Below are 21,576 nucleotides of genomic sequence, written 5' to 3' on the forward strand. Positions count from 1 at the left end.
CACACACATTACCTTAAAGGTTTTTCATCAACGTAAAACACATCGGCAGCCAAAACACAGTAGCAACCTAAGTGTTCATTGACAGAGGAGTGGAAAAAGATGTGATACATATATACAATGGAATATTACTCAAAGAATGTAATAATGACATTTGCAGCAACATGTCTGTGAATGGACCAGAGATTGTCATGCTGAGTGAAGTCAGAGAAGAAATACTATATGATATCCCTCATATGCAGAACCTTAAAAAATGATACAAATGAACTTATTTACAAAACAGAAACAGACTCACAGATTTAGGGAATGAATTTATGGTTACTAGGGGATAGTTCGGAGAAGGCACTGGTGACCCACTCCAGCACTCTTGCCTGGAAAATCCCATGGGTGGAGGAGCCTGGTGGGCTGCAGTCCATGGGGTTGCTAAGAGTCAGACACGACTGAGCGACTTCACTTTCACTTTTCACTTTAGTGCTTTGGAGAAGGAAATGGCAACCCACTCCAGTGTTCTTGCCTGGAGAATCCCAGGGACGGGGGAGCCTGGTGGGCTGCCGTCTATGGAGTGGCACAGAGTCGGACACGACTGAAGCGATGCAGCAGAAGCAGCAGCAGCAGGGGGTACTTAGGGTGTTTGGGATGTACACACTGCTGTATTTAAAATGGACAGCCAACAAGGAATTACTGTGTGGCACAGGGAACCCTGCTCAACACTGAGGCAGCCTGGATAGGAGGGGAGTTTGGGGGATAATGGATATGTGTTTATGTATGGCAGAGTTGCTCTGCTGTGCACCTGAAACTGTCAGGAGATTGTTAACTGGCCATGTTAGTTGCTCAGTCGTGTCCGACTCTTCACAACCCCATGGACTGTAGCCCAAGAGGCTCCTTTGTCCTTGGGATTTCCCAGGCAAGAATACTGGAATGGATTGCCATTCCCTTCTCCAAGGGATCTTCCTGACCCAGGGATCGAACCCAGGTTTCCTGCATTGCAGGCAGATCTTAACCATCTGAGCCACCAGGAAAGCCCCAATATAAAATAAAAAAATAACACAAAACATGAGCTTTGCATTTCCTCTGTTGGAGTTCTCCTTTATCCTCCTTTTGTAAACTGCTGCTGCTAAGCTATGTCCTTACAAAAACCAATCCCAGGGTTCCAGGTTTCATTTTCTTTGCCGTGAAATAAGAATTTATACATTTTCAATGTGGATGCAGAATCCTCAAGGACTATCCTCCCCCAACCCTTTTCAGTCATCTTCTTCACAATGAATTTGGTGGGGTTTTTTTGAGGCGGGGGTAGAGGGTAGTTGCACGACCCCCGCAGTATGAACATGGAGTCTTAACCACTTGACTGCCAGGGTATTCCCTGAGTTCAGTAGCATTTTGAGGAGGGGGTGGCAACTCACCTTTACCAGGTCTCTCCAAAGTATTCAACTTAGTTTTCCTAGATCCTTTCATTTTTCTATCATATTTCACTGGTTAACTAAGTCACATCACTACAGCACAAAGCCCAGCTGGCACAAACAGGTTTGGGAACACATCTCTGTCTGTGTGTACACTTAGTCGTGTCTGACTCTTTGCAGCCATGGACTATAGCCCGCCAGGCTCCTCTGTCTGTGGAATTTTTCAGGCAAGAATACTGGAGTGAGTTGCCATTTCCTCCTCCAGGGGATCTTCTTGACCCAGGGATCGAACCTGCATCTCTCGAGACCCCTGCACTGGCAGGCGGATTCTTTACCACTAGTGCCATCTGGAAAGCCCACACCTCTGACTACCGGTGGGCATATACTCCTGGTCACTAGCTCTGAGTGTCACAATAACTCAAATGTCACACAGAATGTTAAAGAGAGAATAGAGAGGGTCAGTGAAGAGTCTCTTGCAGACTGGTGCGCTCTCACACTCATCTCTGATATGTTCATCCACGTCCGTGCAGAGAAGGCTTTGAAGCACCAGGCAGCGGAAGTCCGTGCAAGTCCCTTTCTTACAGCTGGTGAGGGGTCTCCCTTACTTGATCTGGGAATACCTACGTGAAACAAGTACTGTTTTTGAAAATTTACCATGTACCACTCCCTGCATACATGAGCTTGTTCTGATCCAGTATAATTTATTTGCACAAACTATAGACTTAATTTCTACAACAGTGCCTTGAGGTTAAGGACATGAACTGAGGCTATGCAACTGGAAAGTAAGTAGATCAGGTTAAACACAGCGTAGTAAACCAAGCTCAAATACCTCAATAAAATAAATTTTTCAAAAAAAGAAGAGGAAAGAAAGTAGCCGATTGCAAAACATCCTGTAGGGATTCAATAGAGGAAGACTGAATCCAAGGGTTCCTGACTTTCTGATCATGCTCACAGATATTCCCCATATTTCCCAGCTTCTCTCCTCTAGAATGAAATTCCATTCGGACTACGATCCCAGGCTCCAGGCTACCCAACCGTAAGCAAGTCAAAAGTAACACACAGCAATATTTCTGAAAATCAGCCTTTTAATCTATTTGAACCCAATGAGTGGGGAAAGAACTAAAACATTTTTTTCCCTTGAGATTTTCCTTATGAGTCAGAGGTGTCTCTTCCATAGGAAACTGACATCCCCTATGTCCTCAAAGGTTTTTTTTTTTTAAATGCATCAATGTGGGATTTCAATTCATGTGCATGCCACACACTTCCCCACCCTGCCCTGCCCACTATGTACAGGCACACATATTCACACACCCAAGGGACTCCTTTTGTAACGGGGGAAGAGAATGCAGGGGAAAAAAAAAAATCCATCGGAGTGGCCACAGATACCAGAAATAACCAAATACAGTTTACACTTACATCCATCAACTCAAATGCAAAGGGAAGCGTCTCTAATTGGAATCGAGAGCCAAAAATCACAAAAGGCAGAGACTTGAACCATCCACAGAGATAATTTTAAAAGGCCTTCTACTGGACACTCCCCTTGATTACAAAAGTATGCAAACAATCTTGATATAAATGGAAAACAGTGGGAGGCTCTCTCGCTGGGACAGAGGGGCATGCCTAAAATTCCCTAGGTGGAATTCGTGCCTGGACCACGGCCCCTCCCTTCCAGGACTAAAGGGGAAGGTGAAGGGGGAGCAGTGGGGTGGGGACCCACCCGGGGGCCAGTGAGGAAACAGTGGAACCACCCCGGGAACCAGGACTGAGCTGCTGTGTGGCCAGCTAACGGGGAGCTCGGCGGGGCAGGTGGGCCACAGCTGGGTTCAGAGAGGCCCAAGCGCTGTGCACCCTTGGGAGCCCAAGGTGGACGTGCTAAGATGGGAGACGGGCTGGTCCACTTGGCTTCTCCCACCTAAGGCTTTGGGACCGCTGGCAGCCATCTGGGAAAAGCCAAGACATGATTACTTTAGGGTCGCAGAAAACGATGCTTCCCATCTGGACATCGACGTACAAACCATGTCTAGTCCTCAAGGGATGACTTCCCAGTCACAGCCTGCCCCTCCACCAAGCCAGGCTGCGGCCACACAGCCCGGGGGCTGAGGCACATCGGCAGGGGGTGCAGACGAACGAGATGAAGAGAGGAAGGGGAAGTCGCCAAGCGCCCAGTGACCAGTGGGCAGACTTGAGTCTACGAAGGCTGCTGCCCTGGCACTGGGCATCTGCTTCTGGGTAGGAAAAGAAAGGCGTGGGGGAGAGGGCCTTGAGGCCTGGGCTCTAGGTCAGGCAGGAAGGGATGGAGCAGAGGCGAGGGCTCCATCTACAGCGCCACATTTCAGGGGCCTGCCTGGGAAGTACCGTACTTTGTTGAAGGAGCCAGGTGGGAGGTGCCTTTGGGCAGCCTGGTCCAGAACCTGGAGCCCAGGTCTGCAGGCTGCCTGCCCAGGACAGAACCCAAGTGGCCAGTGGGACCAAACGTGGGGGCTTCGAGATTGTCAAAGCCTGGCCTCGAGCCAACCGCATGGGTTCCGGGCTTCCTCACAAAGGGGAGGGGACTGCAGCTCTCCCAGGAGTGCGTCCCCGAGCTGTCTGGCCTTGTCTCTGGTCTTGGGGCTCCTCAGGGAAAGAAAGGGGTGCCCCAACTTCAGGCAGTGTAATTTATCTAAAATTAAACTTGGGGAAAAGAGGTAGCGTCGAACCCAGGAGCCACCCCCTCCCTCCCCTCACCCCCACTTTGGGACACAGCCAGGTCTTGAGCCAGACAGAGGGCAGGAGGAGACGGGGTGCTCGGGGCAGGGCTGGTGGTCTCCCGGGTCCTTGGCTGTGGGGCCGGGCAGGTCATCAATGCATCTTGCCCAGCTGGATCTTCTTCCAGGCCTCCGAGGCTGTAAAGATACACGAGTCCAGAATGCCGGCCACAGTGAAGGTCCCGCCAATGATGGCACAGATCTGAAAGTGGGGGGAATGGTCAGAGGTCAGTGGGGAAGGGAGCAATGGCCAGACCTCCCTAAATCACGAGATGATGAGCTCAGCAAGTACTGACGCTCTGACCCATTATGCCCACCCCATGGTAACCAGTAGGATGTGGAATACACTCAGGGCTCAAATAAAAACAATAATAAAAATAATCATTGGACCTCCCTGGTGGTCCAGTGGTTAAGAATGTGCCTTCCTTGCAATGCGGGGGAAGTTCGCAAGTTCCTTCCTTGCAGTTCGACCCCTGGTCAGGGAACTAGATCCCACACGCAGCAACTAAAGCCCAGAGCAGCCAAATAAATAATTAAAAAAAAAACAAAAACAAAAAAACTGCAGCCATAAGGGGATGGTCATGAATGTCACCTGTGTCTATACTTCCTCAATTCACATAGTAAGATAAGAGCTGCAGCAAAGCAGACAGCACTTGCACACCTTTCTGTGCCAGGCCTGGAGTGCTGATGCGCCCACCTCACTGAAGCCCCAGGCCAGCTCTAGAGGGGAGCACTACTCTTACAACCATAGGGCGGCTGCGGAGCCGCGGCGCAGGGCCAGTCACCCGCCCAGCGCCACAGCATTAGCGGCTGAAAAGTAAAAGTCACGGCGCTAGTGGCCCAGTCGTGTCCAGCTCCTTTTGTGACCTCGTGGACTGTAGCCCGCCAGGCTCCTCTGTCTGTGGGATTCTCCAGGCAAGAGTACTGGAGTGGGTTGCCATGCCCTCCTCCAGGGGATCTCCCCCAGCCAGGGCTTGAACCCTGGTCTCCTGCATGGCAGGCAGATTCTTTACCATCTGAGCCAAACTGGAGTTCAAAACTCTCAACATGGCCCTCGGCTGCTTCCCAGGTATGAACAGCCCACCTCACAGAATTACTCACTTTGCTTTGAATTTGACAGGACTCCTACTTGTGACGCATCAACATGTTACATTCTCCTCAGAATGTTCTGGCTTACCTATGAGTGCTTTCTGGGGCTATCAAAGAAACCAAAGTGCCTAAACGATTTGTAAGGAAACTTTAAATGTCCTTTTCCCCTAAAGACATACTTAAATCATTCATTAAAAACCAGTGTTACCCACCACGCCGTATGCCCTGGAGGGAGGCACCTCTTCTCTCATGTACCCATGGGCTCCGGAGAGGGAAAGAGTTTGTGCAAGGTCACACAGCAATGGTATGGCAGAGCCGAGTCTGTCTGCCTCCTGAGCTTTCGCTTCTTCCCCCATGCCACATTTAAGCAGGGAAATGACCACGGGGCTCAGAAGAAGCCACACTGGGCCACCCTGCAGGCCCCTGCTGCTGAGCACTGGAGGATTCTGGGAGACAGCAGTGCCTCCCTGGCTCCTCAGTGCCACGTGGACAAGGCCAGGAGACACAGTGGAGGCAAGAGGGAAGTGTGCATCGCACCAGCATTTATTTTTGAAATTATATTTCCACCAGATGAGCTAAGCGGAGGCCTGTGAGGCCCAGACAGACAGAGCAGGTCTGTATGGATGAGCTGTAAGTAAGCAGCTGGCATTCCAGTAATAACAGCTCCAGAAACCGGAGCAGCCCCCCAGGGAGAGAGGAGGATGGGGGTGCTGGGGGGATTATTATGAAGTGTTTTCAGCGGGCAAGGCCTCTCCCCGCCCGCCTCAGAGCATGACGCAGGGCCCCTTTTCAAGGAAGATGACGGCAGGGAAGCTGGGTTATTTCGGTAGAGTGGATCAGATGATGGGCAATTTTATACCACAAAAAGCTTTCAGAGCTTGGATCAGAGGATGGGAAAATGTGACTTAAGTGCAATGGAGCAAATAATAAAAAAAATAAAAAATAACCACACACACATATCTATATTCATCTGCACGCTCTGGAGCCTGTGTGTGTGATGACTCACATACACCTGGCACCCAGACTGAGCTGCTTTCACAGGGCTGGCCCAGAGCGGGAGACAGCACATGCACTGAGGCATGGGAGCAAGCGCAGAGCTGCGGGGAAACTGAGGCCCTGGGAGCGCGGCAGGCTCTGTGGGCATGCCCTGCTGTTGCAGCCTCGTGTCCCCTATTCCCCTCTGTCTACTCAGGCGCTGGCCACCGGTCAGCTGAGGGGAAGTCCTGGCATCTTCAGGGGGACGGTCCTCAGAAGCGGAGAGAAATCTAGCAGCCGCCTGATGTGGCCACGGCCCCCCACTTTCCTAATTTTGCCTTTGGCCTGCTGGAGCACCCCACCTCCACACATCCACAGGGGGTGAGGTGAGGCAGGGGTCGTGAGGAGAGGGTCTTGGGGTGCTCCCAGGCTGAAGGGCTCCCTGGATTTCAACAGATGGTGGCCACAGAAAGGCCCAGCACCAGGGGCCTGCCACGTCTGGACTCGTCCTAGAGGGTGGTCAGTCGTGACCATGACCCTCATCCCCAGGAGATCTCTACGTCTGAAGTGCAAATGCGGCTATGAGGCTGCACCAGGTGGTTTGTCTGCCTTCAAACTTGGGCCTTCCCTTGTTGGTGGAAAGATGACGGCTTCACTACACCTGGCTGATGGTGGTGGTGGGGAATGACCAACCACACGTTAGCAGGGTGATCCAGCTCTTGAGATAAAGGCCTCATGGAAGGGAGGATGGTGACTTGGCATCCCCCTGACCCAGGAGCGGGGACAGGGCCCAAGATGAACACAAAGGAAAATGAGGCAAATCATGTCCATGACACTTGGTTCCCCTGCCTGCTGCTCTGCAGAGCTAGGAGAGCCGGGCCTCTGTGAGTGCGGAGTCTGGGAGGCGTGAACCTCCTCACGGTCCTGGGCCAAGGTGAGGAGATGAGGACTGAGGAGCCCACAGCAGCCTTCCTGACTGTGGCAGCAGGAAGAGCTTGGCCTTTGGAAGCCGAGTTGTCTCCTGGCTGTCACCTTTTAACTCTGGGCACAAAAGCACCTTCCTACGCCTCAGGTTTTTGATCTGCAAAATAGGCAAACCATTCCTACTTTGCCAATGATCATATTGTAGGCAATGCCTCTGGAGTGCCTAGCACTTAGTAGGTAGTCAGTAAATGGGACCTCATCTCACCTTCCAATTGACTGGAAGGCTCCAACCTTGTTGCTAAGATCTGAGATTTTTCTAAGCCTGAGACCCAGTCTAAGAAGAACAACATATAAAATATCACTTATTCCCCAGAGCAGGCCTTTGGGGCTCAATTTCCATTCTCTACCTAACTCTTTAAGCAAAGGACAAGGCAATTTACGGAAGGACAGGGCAGTGAGGATGTCCTAGGCACTGCAGGCAGGTTCTTTATAGTTGCTCAGGTCCCAAGCCCTCTGAAGGTCCATTCTACAGATGCAAACAGGTTTGCAAGAAGCGTATGTCATGAAGAACATGCATGGGGGCAAAGCACCGCAGAGCACAGAGGTTGTTTCCAGGCCTGGGCCAGGCAAGGAGCACCCCTTAACTCCCCACCCCCTACCCCAACTCTACGGCTTAAAGCTCGCTGTCCTGAACGCACCAGGGAGAGAAGTCAGCAGAAGAGCCGGAGCTACATAGGCTCAGGACATGTTCACCGAATAAAGGAGGGAGTAAGAGACAAAGAGCAGAGGAGCAGTAAGAGAATGAATGAGCAAATGAATGTCCCAGGAGAGGAGGAGGACTCCACGGCCTAGGCAGGGGGCAAAGACGACTCACTCTTCGGGGTGTGGGCCAGGGGCTGGTGGGTGGAGGACCAGACTCAGGATGTTGGAGGCCGCCCCCATTGCTCCCTGAGCCTCAGTTTCCTGACTTTTACAAACGGGAAGTCCTTCCCGCGTCAGGGCTGCTGTGGGCTTGCCCGTGTCACACACACCCGCTTGACTGCCTGTTCCCTTGGCCTCCCGCATCTCCCACCTTTAGGCAGGGTAACAACCTTAGGGTCGGGGGAGGGGAGGGGAGAGCGGGGCTGCTGAGCTGGGAGCGGCCACCCCGGCCGGCACACGCGAGCTCGCTCCGGTCAGCAGGCCCGCTCCAGAAACAGAGATGAGGACATTTCAGTCCGGAGGCCCCAGTGAGTCCGGGAGACGCACGTTCCTTTGCTTCCATCAGGAGCCATCCATAATGCCCCTCTGTTCTCAGGCTGACGCTTCCTCCCTGTGGCTCCCCCAGCTGCCCGCCCTTCCACTGTGGGGAGAATGAAGTCAGCTCGTCTACCTTGAGAAGAAGGGGTGTGTGTGTTCCCTTGACATTTTATTCATGGCTCTTGATGCCTTATAATATGAAGAGGACACGTTCCAACCACACTGGCTGGTGGCCTGAATCCCTCTGTTGTTCCACCAGGCTCCGGAGTCAGCATTCCTGGGGGCAGCTCCCAGCTCTGCGACCCTGGCTGGGAAAGCCAGTGGACCTCCCAGAGCCTCAGTTTCTCCCATCTGTGAATGGGGCCCACTAGGAGGCTCTGTTCAGCTGCCTGATGTATCACTGGAAGTGCCTGGGAACCGTTCATTCACTTTGCTCCTGCACTCAGCCCTGCTTGCCGGGCTCGGGGAAAAAGGCACAGTCTGAGGAAATAAATAATGAATCAGAGTCCCATCAAAGGCTGGCGGCGGCAGTCAGGCTGGAGCCTCAGATGAGAACACGGAGGCTGTGGCTGAGAGAGGTGGGGGCTGTCGCGGAAGGGAAGCTGATGACTGGAGCTGGGAGAGGTGGGAGGAGAGGCGGGGAGGAGAGGGTATGGTGATCTCCAGCCATGGGGTCATGCCTGCCGAACCTCCCACTTGCGCCCCTTATTCCAGGGGGCTGGGGGGAGAGAGTGGAGCCCTTTCCCTGCCATTTTTACAGTGGCTGCAGCTGCAAAATACCCACCACCCTGGAGACTTCCCTGGCAGTCCAGTGGTTAAGACTCGGTGCTTCCAATGCAGGGGGTGTGGGTTCAAGCCCCGGTCAGGGAACTAAGATCCCACACATCATGTGGTAAAGCCAAAAACACAAAAACAAAACAACAAACCCCCAAACCCTCCCCGTCACTGCCCCCTCTGTTCAGCACCTACTATGTGCCAGCACCGAGACAGCACTTTTCCTCTGCTTTCCCACCCCATCGTGCCAAGTGGTGGGGCAAATGGGCTGAGCGCCTTTTCATAGTGAGGAAACAGGTTCAGAGAGGGAACGACTTGCCCACAGTCACACAGCCATACCAAGTGGGCAAGCGGGATGAGCACCCAGGTCTGGGGGGCTACAGGGGGCCTGCTTCTCTTCAGTTCTCCCACCTGCTTCTCCCCGACCTGAAGGCTCCCCTCAGTCCTCATCTGCATGTATGGATGGCTTTTTTTTTTTTTTTTTTGGATGGCTTCTTTCTATTTTGTTTTCTCAGCTAAGTCTCACATATCAGATATCCTGAGGTAAGAAGTCTCTGTCAGGGAAGTTCATGAAGAAGCTGTGTGGTTGTAAAATTAAGTGTGGTTTATACAACATAGCCCGCACCATTCTAATACTCTTTCCTTGTCTCAGAACCTGCCCTAGAAAAGAAGTGCCAGGCGTTTCTGTTCCAGACCCAGCTGAAGCAATCAGGGCCTGGTGCACAACCTTCTGGAAGAACAAACTTGGCTTAAATGCCCAGAAGGACCAGAACTGAAGGTTTTTTTTTTTAAACCCATTTCCAGACCTGAATAACTTAGCTAATTTGGGGTTCTGTTCTGTTCCTCAGATAACGGAAACTGTCTCGTGGGGGGTGGGCCAAGATGTGTGCCCTCGTTGTGTTGGCTCCGTTTCACACCCCCTTGTAATTTGTTGTGCTAGCCCCGGTCTGGAAGAACGGTGATGGAGCCCGCCCTGCGGGAGAGAGAGAGGCGCAGCAAGGAACGCCAGAGCGGGAGAGAATGGAGGCTCTGAAGCGGCTGCTCCAGCAGTCCAGCCACCAAGCTGGTCTATTCCCAGCACTCAGTCTCAGATGGAAAACCTTCTCAGTTTTCTCTCCTCTCAGCTTCTGTTCTTTTAACCATCCCAAGTGCCCCCACCTCATGCACCTGCTGCCTTTTGTCAACAGGAAAATCCTTGCAAGTGCCTAACAGAGGAGTGAAAAGTAATCAGCTAAAGGCAGGAAACCCTGCGCATCAGCAGCTGACCGGCCTCAGGTGGAGTCTGCCTGCTTGCCTGCATCTGCACGGGCGTGACTGTGACTTTCCCACACGCTTGCATGATATCGGCTTGTTTCCTGCCATAATGTTCCTTCTTGAGTCCCAAGACTGAAGTCACTATGTCAGATGATCCTGGTGTCTTATTAAGGGCTCCGTGGCCTCTGGGGGTTCTGTAGCTGGGACATCCTTGAGAGTCTTTGTTTTGGAAACTGCAGGCTCCCAAACTGGTGGGGAAGGGTATGGCAGAGGCATGTTTGGAGGGCAAAGTCCTGGCCTTGCCATATCCTGGCTGTGTGATCTTAGAAGAGTTTCTTTACCTCTCAGGGCCTCAGTTAATTTCCATATAAAACAGGAATGATACCATCTACCTTGGAGGGCTCCTAGTAGGATTAAAGGAGATAACTATAAAATTACCTGGTACCTAGTAGCTGCTTAATAAATGCAGCCCTATGATCACTTCTTTAAGCAGCTGTCCCTTTTGTACATTTCTGAGCACCTATATCCAGGCCAAGTCCCGTGCTAGATGTGGGTAACAAAGAGGTGAATTAGACCTGGAACTCCTCATCCTCAGGCCTAGCAGCTATGAAGTGCAATCAAAAGACTGGGGGATTAGTTCACTGGCAAGAAGCACCACGAGGTCAGGGATGCCACCTAACTCAGTCATCCCTGCTGGCCAACGGGGACGTGTCATCACAGCCGCTACTTTCCGGTGGACAAAAACTCATGGCCATACTGACCCAGTTTGGTATATACTTGGTGACTTCTGGTTGCTCCCCCCAAGTCGAATAAAACACACAAGGAAAGCAACGTGACCATCCAATCTGTCACCACTGCCCACTTGAAGGCCATCTCCAAAAAGGGGCTTTGGCAAGTGGCGGGGTAGGGAACAAATGTGCGCGTGTGGGAGGGGGCACTCTAAAGGGATCGCTTGCATGTTGTTAAACACCATCTGTTTATTCCCTCAGTGGTGCAATTTTCTGGAACAACACAAGGTAGAGGTCTGAACAAGGTTCTCCGGGTATCCAGAGAGAGGACTCCTGGGCAGCCTGGTGGAGAATTCTGGAAGGAGGATGCCTCCTCTGCTCAGGCTGGGAATGAACTGGTCCTTTGTAGACCGTAAGAGCCTGGAGGGGCAGCCCTGAATAAGCCAGGGCTTTGTTACTTAGAATGCTTCGGGGAGGTCCCACCTGCCTCTCCCCTCCACACCCACTCTCCCGCCCCGGACTGCACCCACCCCTCATTCCAGCCCACCCACAGCTGCCTCCACACAGCCGCCACTTGACGACACCCTGGCTTAAGTCCCCTCTTCAACAGCCCTGCTGAGGCGCTATTTGCAGAGGCCCCTCTTTGGGGGTTCAGGGCTTTGCACACAAGTGTCTGATTTTATAAAGAGAGAAAGAGAAGTCACAGCAGGTGCCTCCACTTCCCTCTCGGCCCCACCCTGCCCGGCGAGGGCTCCGGGGGTCTCTGTACATGTGTGTCTGCGTGTGAGCGTCATCCCACATCTGCCGCCCGGTGACAGGGGCCTTTGAAGCTCCACAATGACGCCATCTGCCAGGGACAGCCGGTGGGCTCGCGCTGGACTGACCCCATGGTTGCCGTGGCAACCAAGATGGCAGCATGGGGCCCTCAAAAAACCCAGCAGGCTAATGATGTCAGGAGGTACCCTGCAGAATGGTCCCCATTCAGGTGGAGGTGGGCAGGGCAGGGATGGATGAGCGACTGGTGGCCAAAGCGAAGAGAAGAAGGTCTCCAGGCGATGTAGGTCAGGCCTGTGCTTTGGGGGTCTGGGACGCCTCCAGCTCTCAGAAGTCCTTCCCCATCAAAAGAAGCTACAAGGCCTCCACCAAGACACGCTGTGCTGTGCGCCTCGGCACACACTATTCCCTTTGCTGAGACTCTCTCTGCTTTGCTCACCAGCCTAGAAAACACCTCCTCACCCTGCAAGACCCGTCCTGGGGTGTCCTTCTCTGAACTTTCCCAACAGAGAAGAGTCTTTGTCACTGGTGTGCCTGGTCCACATCAGAGTCCTGGCTGATCCGGACTGCAGCTCTGCATGCTCAGCCATCTCCCTACCCTGCTAGGAAGCAAGCTAAGGTCAGAGACTCTGTCTAGTTCACTGTTCCTGCTGCCCAGCACAGGGAAAAGTCTGGCAAATATTATTTAGCAAATAAATGAAGTCACTTCACTTCTCAGCCACTTGGCAAGAAATTTCAACACTCAGAGCCTCAGCTGTCAGGAATGCAGGAGCAAACAGAAAGCGGGCCAGGAGAGCCTCCTTGACCCCACGGTGAGGTATGGGCACGGTCGTCTCTCCGCCACTGTCAAGGCTGCAGACCCCAGGGCCTCTGAGATGCAGACCACATCTGCACAGGGGTGCCTACTTGCATCTTCGCTTCTGTCCTATTCTGGGCCTGCAGCAGGAGTACTGGCTGAGACTCAGTGCCACGACCTACTTCAGCCGCTACCCTGTGGGACCTTGGGTAGAATCACTTGCTCAAATTCCCTAATTTGGAGCCAAAGGGTTAGTGCATCTCTATCCAAAGTGGCTGAGCCCACTCACATCAGAGAATATATGTGGGTCCTCCTGTTTGGTATCCTCCCAGTCTTTACAGGGCAGGCCTATCCTTCTACCAGTCTGATAGGATACGATTGGGTCTTGCTGTTTGGAATCCCATTCCTCCGGTGTCTACTGAACCTTGGCATCTTTCCATTGCCAGTGTGGTCTCTTCCGTCAGCAGTCAAGTCCTTACCTATTTTCTTTTTGATCACTTAACTTTGTCTTATTGATCTGTAGGAATTTTACCTTTCTTGGCCACACCATGTGGTTTGCAGGATCCTTGTTCCCCAATCAGGGATTGAACCTGGGCCCACAGCTGTGAATGTACTGAGTCCTAATCACTGGACCACCAGGGAATTCCCTGTAGGAATTTTTTGATATATAAATTCTGAAGCATACCTCTTCTTTGTGCTGTGCTGTGCTGAGTTGTTCAGTCCTGTCCAACTCTTTGCGACCCCATGGACTGTAGTCCCCCAGGCTCCTCTGTCCATGGGAATTCTCCATGCAAGAATACTGGGGTGGGTTGCCATGCCCTCCTCCAGGGGTCTTCCCAACTCAAGGACTGAACCCAGGTCTCCCCCATTGCAGGCGAATTTTTTTACCGTCTGAGCCACCAGGGAAGCCCAAGAATACTGGAGTGGATAGCCTATCCCTTCTCCAGGGGAACTTCCTGACCCAGGAATGGATCTGGGGTCTCTTGATCGCAGGCGGATTTTCCACCAGCTGAGCTACTCAGGAAGCCCCACATCTTTCTTGTATGTGGGGCACATATCTTCTCCCAATCTGTGTCTGGTATTTTAGCTTTATGTTAAGTACCCTTGGCTGATGAGAAGTTTCAAATTTTTATGGAGTCAGAGGACAGCAAAAGGCTATTTTGAGGCTCATATGAGCCCCAAACTTTTGACATCCTTTGTATCCACATGGTTTTCTGGAACTGCAGAGCAGCCCTTTCCTGATCTGCTCTGAGTCCCACAAGGCTGTGGGAAGCAGGAAGAGTGGGGACTGTTAGTCCTATCTCATAGAGGATGAGACGGAGCGCCCGGAGCGGCCATCCGGCTTTTGGCCTCCTTGCAGCCCATCCTCCTTCTAGTGACTGGCCTCTGACTTTTCTCTGGGGAACCGCACAAAGACTACCCCCCAAAGACTACATCACAGTCTTTGTCCTTGCAGTCTGGGTGGGGGCTGGCCCACTGGAGCACACCATTCATTTTCCAGGCCACAAGGATGGCATGGGACCTGAGCCAGGCCAATGACAATGCTATTCCAACCAGTACTTGGGGCAGAATTACTGCGAAAGAGACACTTTCTACTGGTAAATTCTATTTGAAAATGAAACCAGTACCGAGGAGAGCAGGATGATGAGAGACCTTTTTCAGACATCTGGACCTGGGACTAACCATACCTGAAGCCCATGTATCCTTCAAGCCAGCATATTGTGGGGTCCTGTCTCCTTTGGATTAATAACAGGGTCCTAATACAGACCAAGTCAGAGCAGGAAATGAAAGAGCCAAGACTGGACAGCTAACTCTCTTATTTTAAAATTCTCTCATTATTAAAAGTACAAAGAGGCAGAAAGGCAGTTTCCAATCTAAGAAAGAGGGAACATCACCCCATCTCATCCACCTCTACCGCCTCTGGCTTACTAAACCTCTCAAGGCCTCCTGGCCGGGCCAGGGCACTGTGACCCTGCTGTTCTGACCCCCCAAGGACACTGTGAATGGGAAGTCAGGATAGAACAGTTGACAGAAATAGTCAGTACCAAGGAAAGCTGACATCAGCTTGACACTGCCCCGCAGAAAACTGGACTTAGTGGAGACAATGGCAAAAAGAAAAAAGAGAATAGGCGGGAGGAAAGAAAGGAAAAAAATCTGACATTATCAGCAGCTAGCATTGAAAAAAATGAGTGAAATCTTCACTGTAAACTTACACAGAAAAGGAGAAGCTCTGCTAAGGAATAATTTCCACCACAATGAAAACCACTGGAGAAAATCAGGAACAGGAACAGCTAAAGATGGAATTGCTTAAGGGATGGAAATGAATGAGTGGCATTCCCCTCTGGAAAAGACTTTCTTGATGAAATGCCATTGATATTGATGTACCTCTGAGGACATTTCTAAACACTCGTGTGGACAGGCTGAGCACCCCGCCCTGCGGGCTGCATCCTGCTTCTCGGAGGCGCCTGCTCACTCACCGTGGTGATGAACCGGTACAGAGGCTGCCGTCTCTCCGTGTACTTGACCGTGATGGGGCTCAGGTCGTAGCGGAACCAGATGGCGGGGATGATGCGGCCCGTGTGGCTGTAGGCGACGTACTCCTGCAGCGGAATGAGAGAAAGGTGAGGGTGCGAGACTCAGACTCCAACCCTGTCTCGCGGGGGATGTGGGAGTGGGCTGCACAGGGTCCCCAGCAACCCAGTCCTCCCTGCGGAGCCAGGCTTTACAGACCCCTCCTCTCACACCCTTTCTCCCAAAGCTCGGCCGTCAGCGTCTGGAGGGCCACCACTCCCTAGGGGCATTTGGGACCCCTTTGGCTGCTTGGAAATGGATGGTATGACCTTGGAAGCAGCACCAGAATCAAAATAGAGGTGTCTGAGAGCAGAGCTGTTGAAGGGCCACTGTGATGTGGGCTCAGTCTGAGTGAAGGCCTACTTCCCCCTGTAGCTCCTGGGCCACACAGAATCTACTGGCTTATCCAGTGGCTGTTCACCAAGCATCCCTCCTGTGTGCTGCCCCGCGCTGGGTGTTGGGGACCTCGGGTGAGAACACCTTGCCCCGTCCCCAGAGGGCCCCACAGTCTGGAGAAGGAGGCAGATGTGCAGACATCTGCCACGCTGCAGCGCTACAAGTGCCATGGCTGAGGGGCACGGCGCGCTGAGCGGCCCCTCAGTGGATGGCCGGGTCCCAGGGGTGTCTGGAAGGCCTGGCGAGGAGGGGACAGGCTAAGCCACTCATGGCCTCCTGAGCATTGTGTGTGAGAGAGAGATGTGGGGAGGGGCTTCTTCAAAGAAGGAATACACCGAGCTGGAAAGCCAGAGGGCAAAGCCCCACCACCAGACTCCTGGAGAAGGCACCGGCTGGGACTCCAAGGATACCAAGGGGCTGAATTAACAGTGCATCCACTTCAGGATGCTGAAAACCTTGGGGGGACTCGTTCGTCCACAGCAACTGGAAACCAAACTAAAGCCCCAACCCCAAACGCTAAGAGCCAAGCTCTGCAGCTTCTCAGGGACAACCTTGAAACCGGCCCTCTCTGTTGGACTGCCACCAGTCCCTGTGGATGCAGCCCCTCTTGCTCACAGGGCAGACTGGGGCTGAGGTTGCGAGAGAGCTGAACACGCAGTCCTGGCCGCTGGGCCCTTGCCAAAGCCTCAGGGGAAAAAGCCTTGGGCAAAACAAGATCAGCTTTCTCCTGGGAGAGTTGATGGGGCAGGGTGACTGTCTGGGTCATGGCCCAGCGCTGAGGGACAGAGGAAAATAATAGAACAGAGCAACGGTAGGTACCATTTGCCAAAGCCTTTTTTGTGGGCTCAGTGGTTTTAAAAACACTGCCTCAGGTGACAGTGATCTTTTGAGGTGGGGACCAACCCCATTTTACACATGAGTAAACTGAGGCTCGGGGTAGTTGTGTGATTTGTCCCAGGTCACAGCCCAAGTGAGTGGCTGAGCTGGGTTTGAGCCGGAAGTTTGCTCCACAGCCCACACGCTTTCTGCTCAGATTGCATCCGCCTTCTCCATCTGTTAGATGTTGTCAGCACTTGAGGGTACCAGTGAGATGCCCGCCAAGAAACAGGATGCCTCCGCCCCAGAGAGTTACACCAGCACATCAATGCAGGTGGAGCCAAGCAGAGGGACCCCAAGCCACGTGAGAAAGAGGGGCTCCCAGCCTGGCAGACTCAGACGCCCCCTGTTCACACTGAGTAGGTGATGTGGTCGAGAGACCAGGTTCTGGAGCTGGAGAAGTTGGTTCTAATCCCCATTTGTCCACTTTATAGCTCCAGGACCACCTCAGTGCTTCAGTGGCCAAATCTGCAAAATGGGGGCAATAACAGGCCCAACGTCAGAGCTGTTGTGATGACTGAAAAGGATGGTGGAGTAGAGAGCTGAGCATGATGTCCAGGCCACGGTGACTCCCCATAAATGATAGCTACTCTCTTTCTCCTGGGGCTTCCCTGGTGGCCCAGACATGCACTGTGGGAGATCCAGGTTCAGTCCCTGGGTCAGGAAGATCCTCTGGAGAAGGGCATAGCAGCCCACTCCAGCATTCTTGCCTGGAGAATCCCCTGGACAGAGAGGCCTGGTGGGTTACAGTCCATGGGATCTCAAAGAGTCTGACAGGACTGAGTGACTATTTTCACTTTCATTCTTACTATTATTATTATTAGTGCCAAACAATATATCACTTTAAGGGGTTTGGGCAGTTCTGGAATAGAAAAAAAAAAAAAAAAAAAGAGGGAGGGACCTAGTGTAAAAGGGTCTTTTGGGGATACTTCAACCAATGGGCTTCAAGCATGTATGTCCCATGGCAGGGTGACCTCCGGGGAAGCTGAGGCTGTCTTGGCTTGAAACCACTGTCAGTCACCCTGTTCTGAGGGTTGTGACTAATCTTTGCTTCTCACCAAGGCCCGCCCACTTCCCCACGACATCGAGTGTTGGGGTCCTGGGACATACCAGTTAACCAACAACCATCTGGTGTAATTCAAGAGCCTCACGATTCTGGATAAAGAGCTTGTGCCCCACGAGCCAGAGTATCTGTTGTGTGCTAACCAAGCAGGGTCCCATGTCTGAAGGACCAGAGCCAGATACACGGCTGTGATGTCTGCAAACCCTGGATCTTTGGGAAAGGCTCCCTGCCTACCCTTTCTCAACCAGATCACACCCAGTCTCCCAGTTAGATTTCCTCCCCTGGACTCTGAGACTTGTCTCCCTTCTTTACCCAGGGCAAAGGCCCCTTGAAAGGAATCAGAGGAAATCACGCCGGACCTCTGCTTTCGGCCAGCAGAGGGCGCAACCGCACGCCGCTGCCGCCCGCGTACCTTGTTGGCCACGGTGTACTGGTAGGAGTACCGCTGCTTGCCGCTCTTGTCTTCGTAAACTGTGGGCACGATTTTCAGGATGTAGTCGTGGGAGGCGAGCGCTGTGGGAAAGACTCAGCAGCATGAGGCAGGGTGAAGGGCAATGCCCGGCCAGCAGGTCTTTTCACATCATTTCAACCCTAAACCTGCCTGGAACTGTACTGAGATGGGATGGGGGCAGGAGAAGGGCTCAGAGGGGACTGCACGACTTCACCAAACAACCCCTGTTCGTTTCTCCCTTTGGGCACCAGGAATTGCAAGATTCCATCTGCCAGGATCTGCACTCCTGCACTGGACATGGATACCAGATTCTAGAACAGTCCAAATGTCCACCAAAGGGCAACTGCTGAGGAGGGGGGTGCTGGGAAAGGCCACTCTCCAGGGGGTTATTGTTAAGTGAAAAGACTCCCAGGGAGGATGGCTAAGCAAAAAGATAGGAAGACTCACTCCTCTACATGCGTGAATACATAGAAGAATTTTCTGAGAAGATACCTAAGAAACCACAAGCAGTTTTACCCTTGGGGCAGGGGAGGCAGGATTGGATAAAAATCACACTTCACTGTACACATTCTTGTCTGGTTTGAACACTTGTTACTTTTGAAACAAAATGGTTCAAGGTTTTAAAAAAGAAAAAGCCACCCACCAGAACCGCATTTACAGATTACTGATTAATTTCTTTCTCCATTTTCAATTAATGAGAGATGAGTTCTTCCTCCATCTGGCCCTGTGTCCTGTTTCACAGAGACTCTCACGCCATCCCCGCTGGATGAGCGAGGCCGTGGAGGGCTAAGCCTTGCTCATCTCGGTGTCTCTAGAACCCTGCGCAAGGCCTGTTACGAGCTAGACACTGGCAAACGCCTACTGAATGAATGAACGGATGGAAAGCTGACTGGTCAGACTCATGAATGGGAGAAGAGATGAATCAGCTTCTGATAAGCGTGAGGTAACCGGAATCAAACACTAGGCTGAGAGAATGCTGGCCCAAAGCCGCTAAATACCATCCGGGAAAAATGACATTCCCTTGGGCCTTCTGGGATGTGAGGAGAAGCTCAAAGACCCCGCTACTGCTGCCTTCTAGAATCTCGGGTCAGGGCCCATGCAGGTGAAACAAATACAGAGATTTAGGTTTGTGGGCTCTAATCCTGGTCTCCTGGCTACGTCACTCCAAAGCCCTCGGGCTCATCTTCCATAAATGGGTAGAGGATGTGGATGGTACTCACAGCCTCTCCTTGCCAATATGACATCTTAGTAAGGAAACGGCAGTGCTTCTTGAACTGTCTGGAGACCTGACTCCTCTAAAACTCTGGGAAAAGCTCTGTGGTCTCAGGCTAAGCCCATAAAGACCCCAACATCCCTCTGCTCAACCCCGCTGGTTTGTCCGGAGCACTAGGGCTGCCCAGAATTTAACAGGCAGACACCTGGGCCTCACCCCTGAAGGTTCTGTGCACTGAGGCTGGGGTGGGGCTCAGGCTTTGCATTTTAAACCAGGAGCTCCAGCACCACACCTGAAACGCCGTGCTCCAAATCCCCATCGCCCCTGAAAAACATCTGAAGGGGTGAGAATAAAAATGCCCTACGAAAATCACAGCTGTAATAGTTCTGTTCAGCCTGTACAAAACACAGATGATCGTAAAGAAAAAAAAAAAAATCACCCACAAAGCCAGCCTGCTCAGAAAATCATACATTCGTACTCTCACATACAAACTGCCAGACGTCTATTTATACATATATTTATGTTTCCCTAAACATAAATACAGAATCGGATCATACAGAACCTTCTCCTGAGAACTGAACACCGCTGACGTCGTGACAAGCCTAGGACACAGCATAAGGTCTACCGCCTTGGTTTTATCCATCGCCATATCCCCTCGAGCAGTGCTTGCCACGTAGAAGGAGCTCAAGGACCTCTTGCTGCCCGAACACCAGTGAGGTTCTGACACATCACCGTCACGGCTGCACGCATCTCCCAGGGAAGACCACGTACGATGTGCTTGACCAGGCCCCTGGGGCCAGGCACCAACGTTGTGGCTCATTTTCACTCTTATAAACAATGATCTAACAACCATTATTTTCCTAAATCCTTGCATACTCTCGTTTCCTTAGCTTACTCTCCTATGAGTAGAACTGATGACCAATGGCAGTGACCAGTTTTAAGGTCTTTGGTATAATTTGCCAAATGTCCACTGGAGACCCTGCACCTGATCACACCCGCATGGGCTCCTGAAGGGGTCAGAGGACCCCTCCTCGGGACTGCCAGCTCCAACCTGAACCAGGCACACCCCATGCCCTGTTGGCCTCCTCCCTCCCCCTAAACATCTTGGTAAAAATCCAGCCATAAATCACAGGGAAGCAGAGGAGGAACCTCCAGGTACCCGCCCGTCTCCCAGCTGCAGCCATGAACAGCACATGTCCAATTCTGCGTCATCTCTATCCCACTGCTCCTCTGCCCCCATTTTATTTGGAAACAAATCCCAGACCTCACATCAGTTCCTCCACATATACTTGCATGATGTCACTCTAAAAGACAGAGACACTTTCAAAGAAAGCCACCACAATGCCATCATCATCACACCTAGATCATCAACAGAGCCCCTCTCCAGCATCTTCCACACAGTGGTCTGCGCTCAGGACAGAGAGCCGTGTGCTGCCAGGCGTGGTGATTCCTGTACACAGGTGGTCAGAGAGGCTCTCTCTGAGGCGGTGGCATTCGAGCTGAGACCTGAACAATAACAAGCAGCCCCCACGGCGACGTGGGAGCAGAGTAACACCTGGTGGGTGGCTGGGGCCCGGGCTTGGGAAATGAGGAAACGAGAGCCTGATGGACCCCGGGGGTCCCGCCCCTGCTTTCATCAGCAGCCCAGGAGGAGGAGAGGCTTCCTGCCCACACCCTCCATGGGCTCGCATACCTTTCCTAGCCTGATCTTCCTCCAAAATCAGGTGGCTGAGGGGTCCAGGCTAACTGCAAGTGGGGGCAGACAGGCCCTTTAGGGGCTGCCTCCATGCAGAACCACAATGACGACCCCACCATATGAAGAATCATCCCTCTCTATTAGAACCAGACATCGGCATGAAACCCAGAAAGTACAGGTATATACTGACACGCTGCTGGAGGTGGCACGAGTGGGCATGGACCCAGTCGGGAAGCAATGCAAATCTCATAAAGCAAATCCCATAAAGCAAATCCCGTAAATATCAGGGGCATTACTGTGGTAGAAACAATAGACGTTTTCCATAAAAAGACAGTCCAAGATAGACCACCGTGGAGCTGCTAGATGGCCAACCGTGTCCATGACCAGTGGGAAAACTACACTGACTGTGGTTACAGTACAATGCCGGTGCAAACACCAGAAAGTAAACTGTGATCCATGCTGGGAAAAAATGACTTCTGCTCATGGACAAGGAGGCCCAGTGACATGGAGAAATGAGAAGCTTGATTTGTTGGGCGGGTCATGGAGGGAAGTTCTCTTTTGCTTGGATTATCCCAGTTCCATGCTTGGTTTGGCAGCGAGTACAGGCACACCTCATTTT

General features: G+C 52.3%; 1 protein-coding gene across 2 annotated transcripts in view; it reads right to left on the reverse strand.

The window, feature by feature from the left end:
* Positions 1–2,459: 2,459 nt before the first annotated feature.
* Positions 2,460–21,576, reverse strand: part of ERGIC1 (endoplasmic reticulum-golgi intermediate compartment 1) — a 113,671-nt gene continuing 94,554 nt past the window's right edge. For both annotated transcript variants that reach the window (XM_040262744.1, XM_040262745.1), the window contains exons 8-10: positions 18,010–18,110; positions 15,169–15,291; positions 2,460–4,340 (exon numbers count right to left, since the gene is read on the reverse strand). In XM_040262744.1, the coding sequence (XP_040118678.1) occupies positions 4,233–4,340; positions 15,169–15,291; positions 18,010–18,110 (332 nt within the window). In that variant the 3' untranslated portion in view covers positions 2,460–4,232. The remainder of the gene's footprint in view (positions 4,341–15,168; positions 15,292–18,009; positions 18,111–21,576) is intronic.

This window comes from Oryx dammah, unplaced genomic scaffold (assembly GCF_014754425.2).
Source record: "Oryx dammah isolate SB20612 unplaced genomic scaffold, SCBI_Odam_1.1 HiC_scaffold_20, whole genome shotgun sequence".
In the NCBI taxonomy this organism is placed as follows: Eukaryota; Metazoa; Chordata; class Mammalia; order Artiodactyla; family Bovidae; genus Oryx; species Oryx dammah.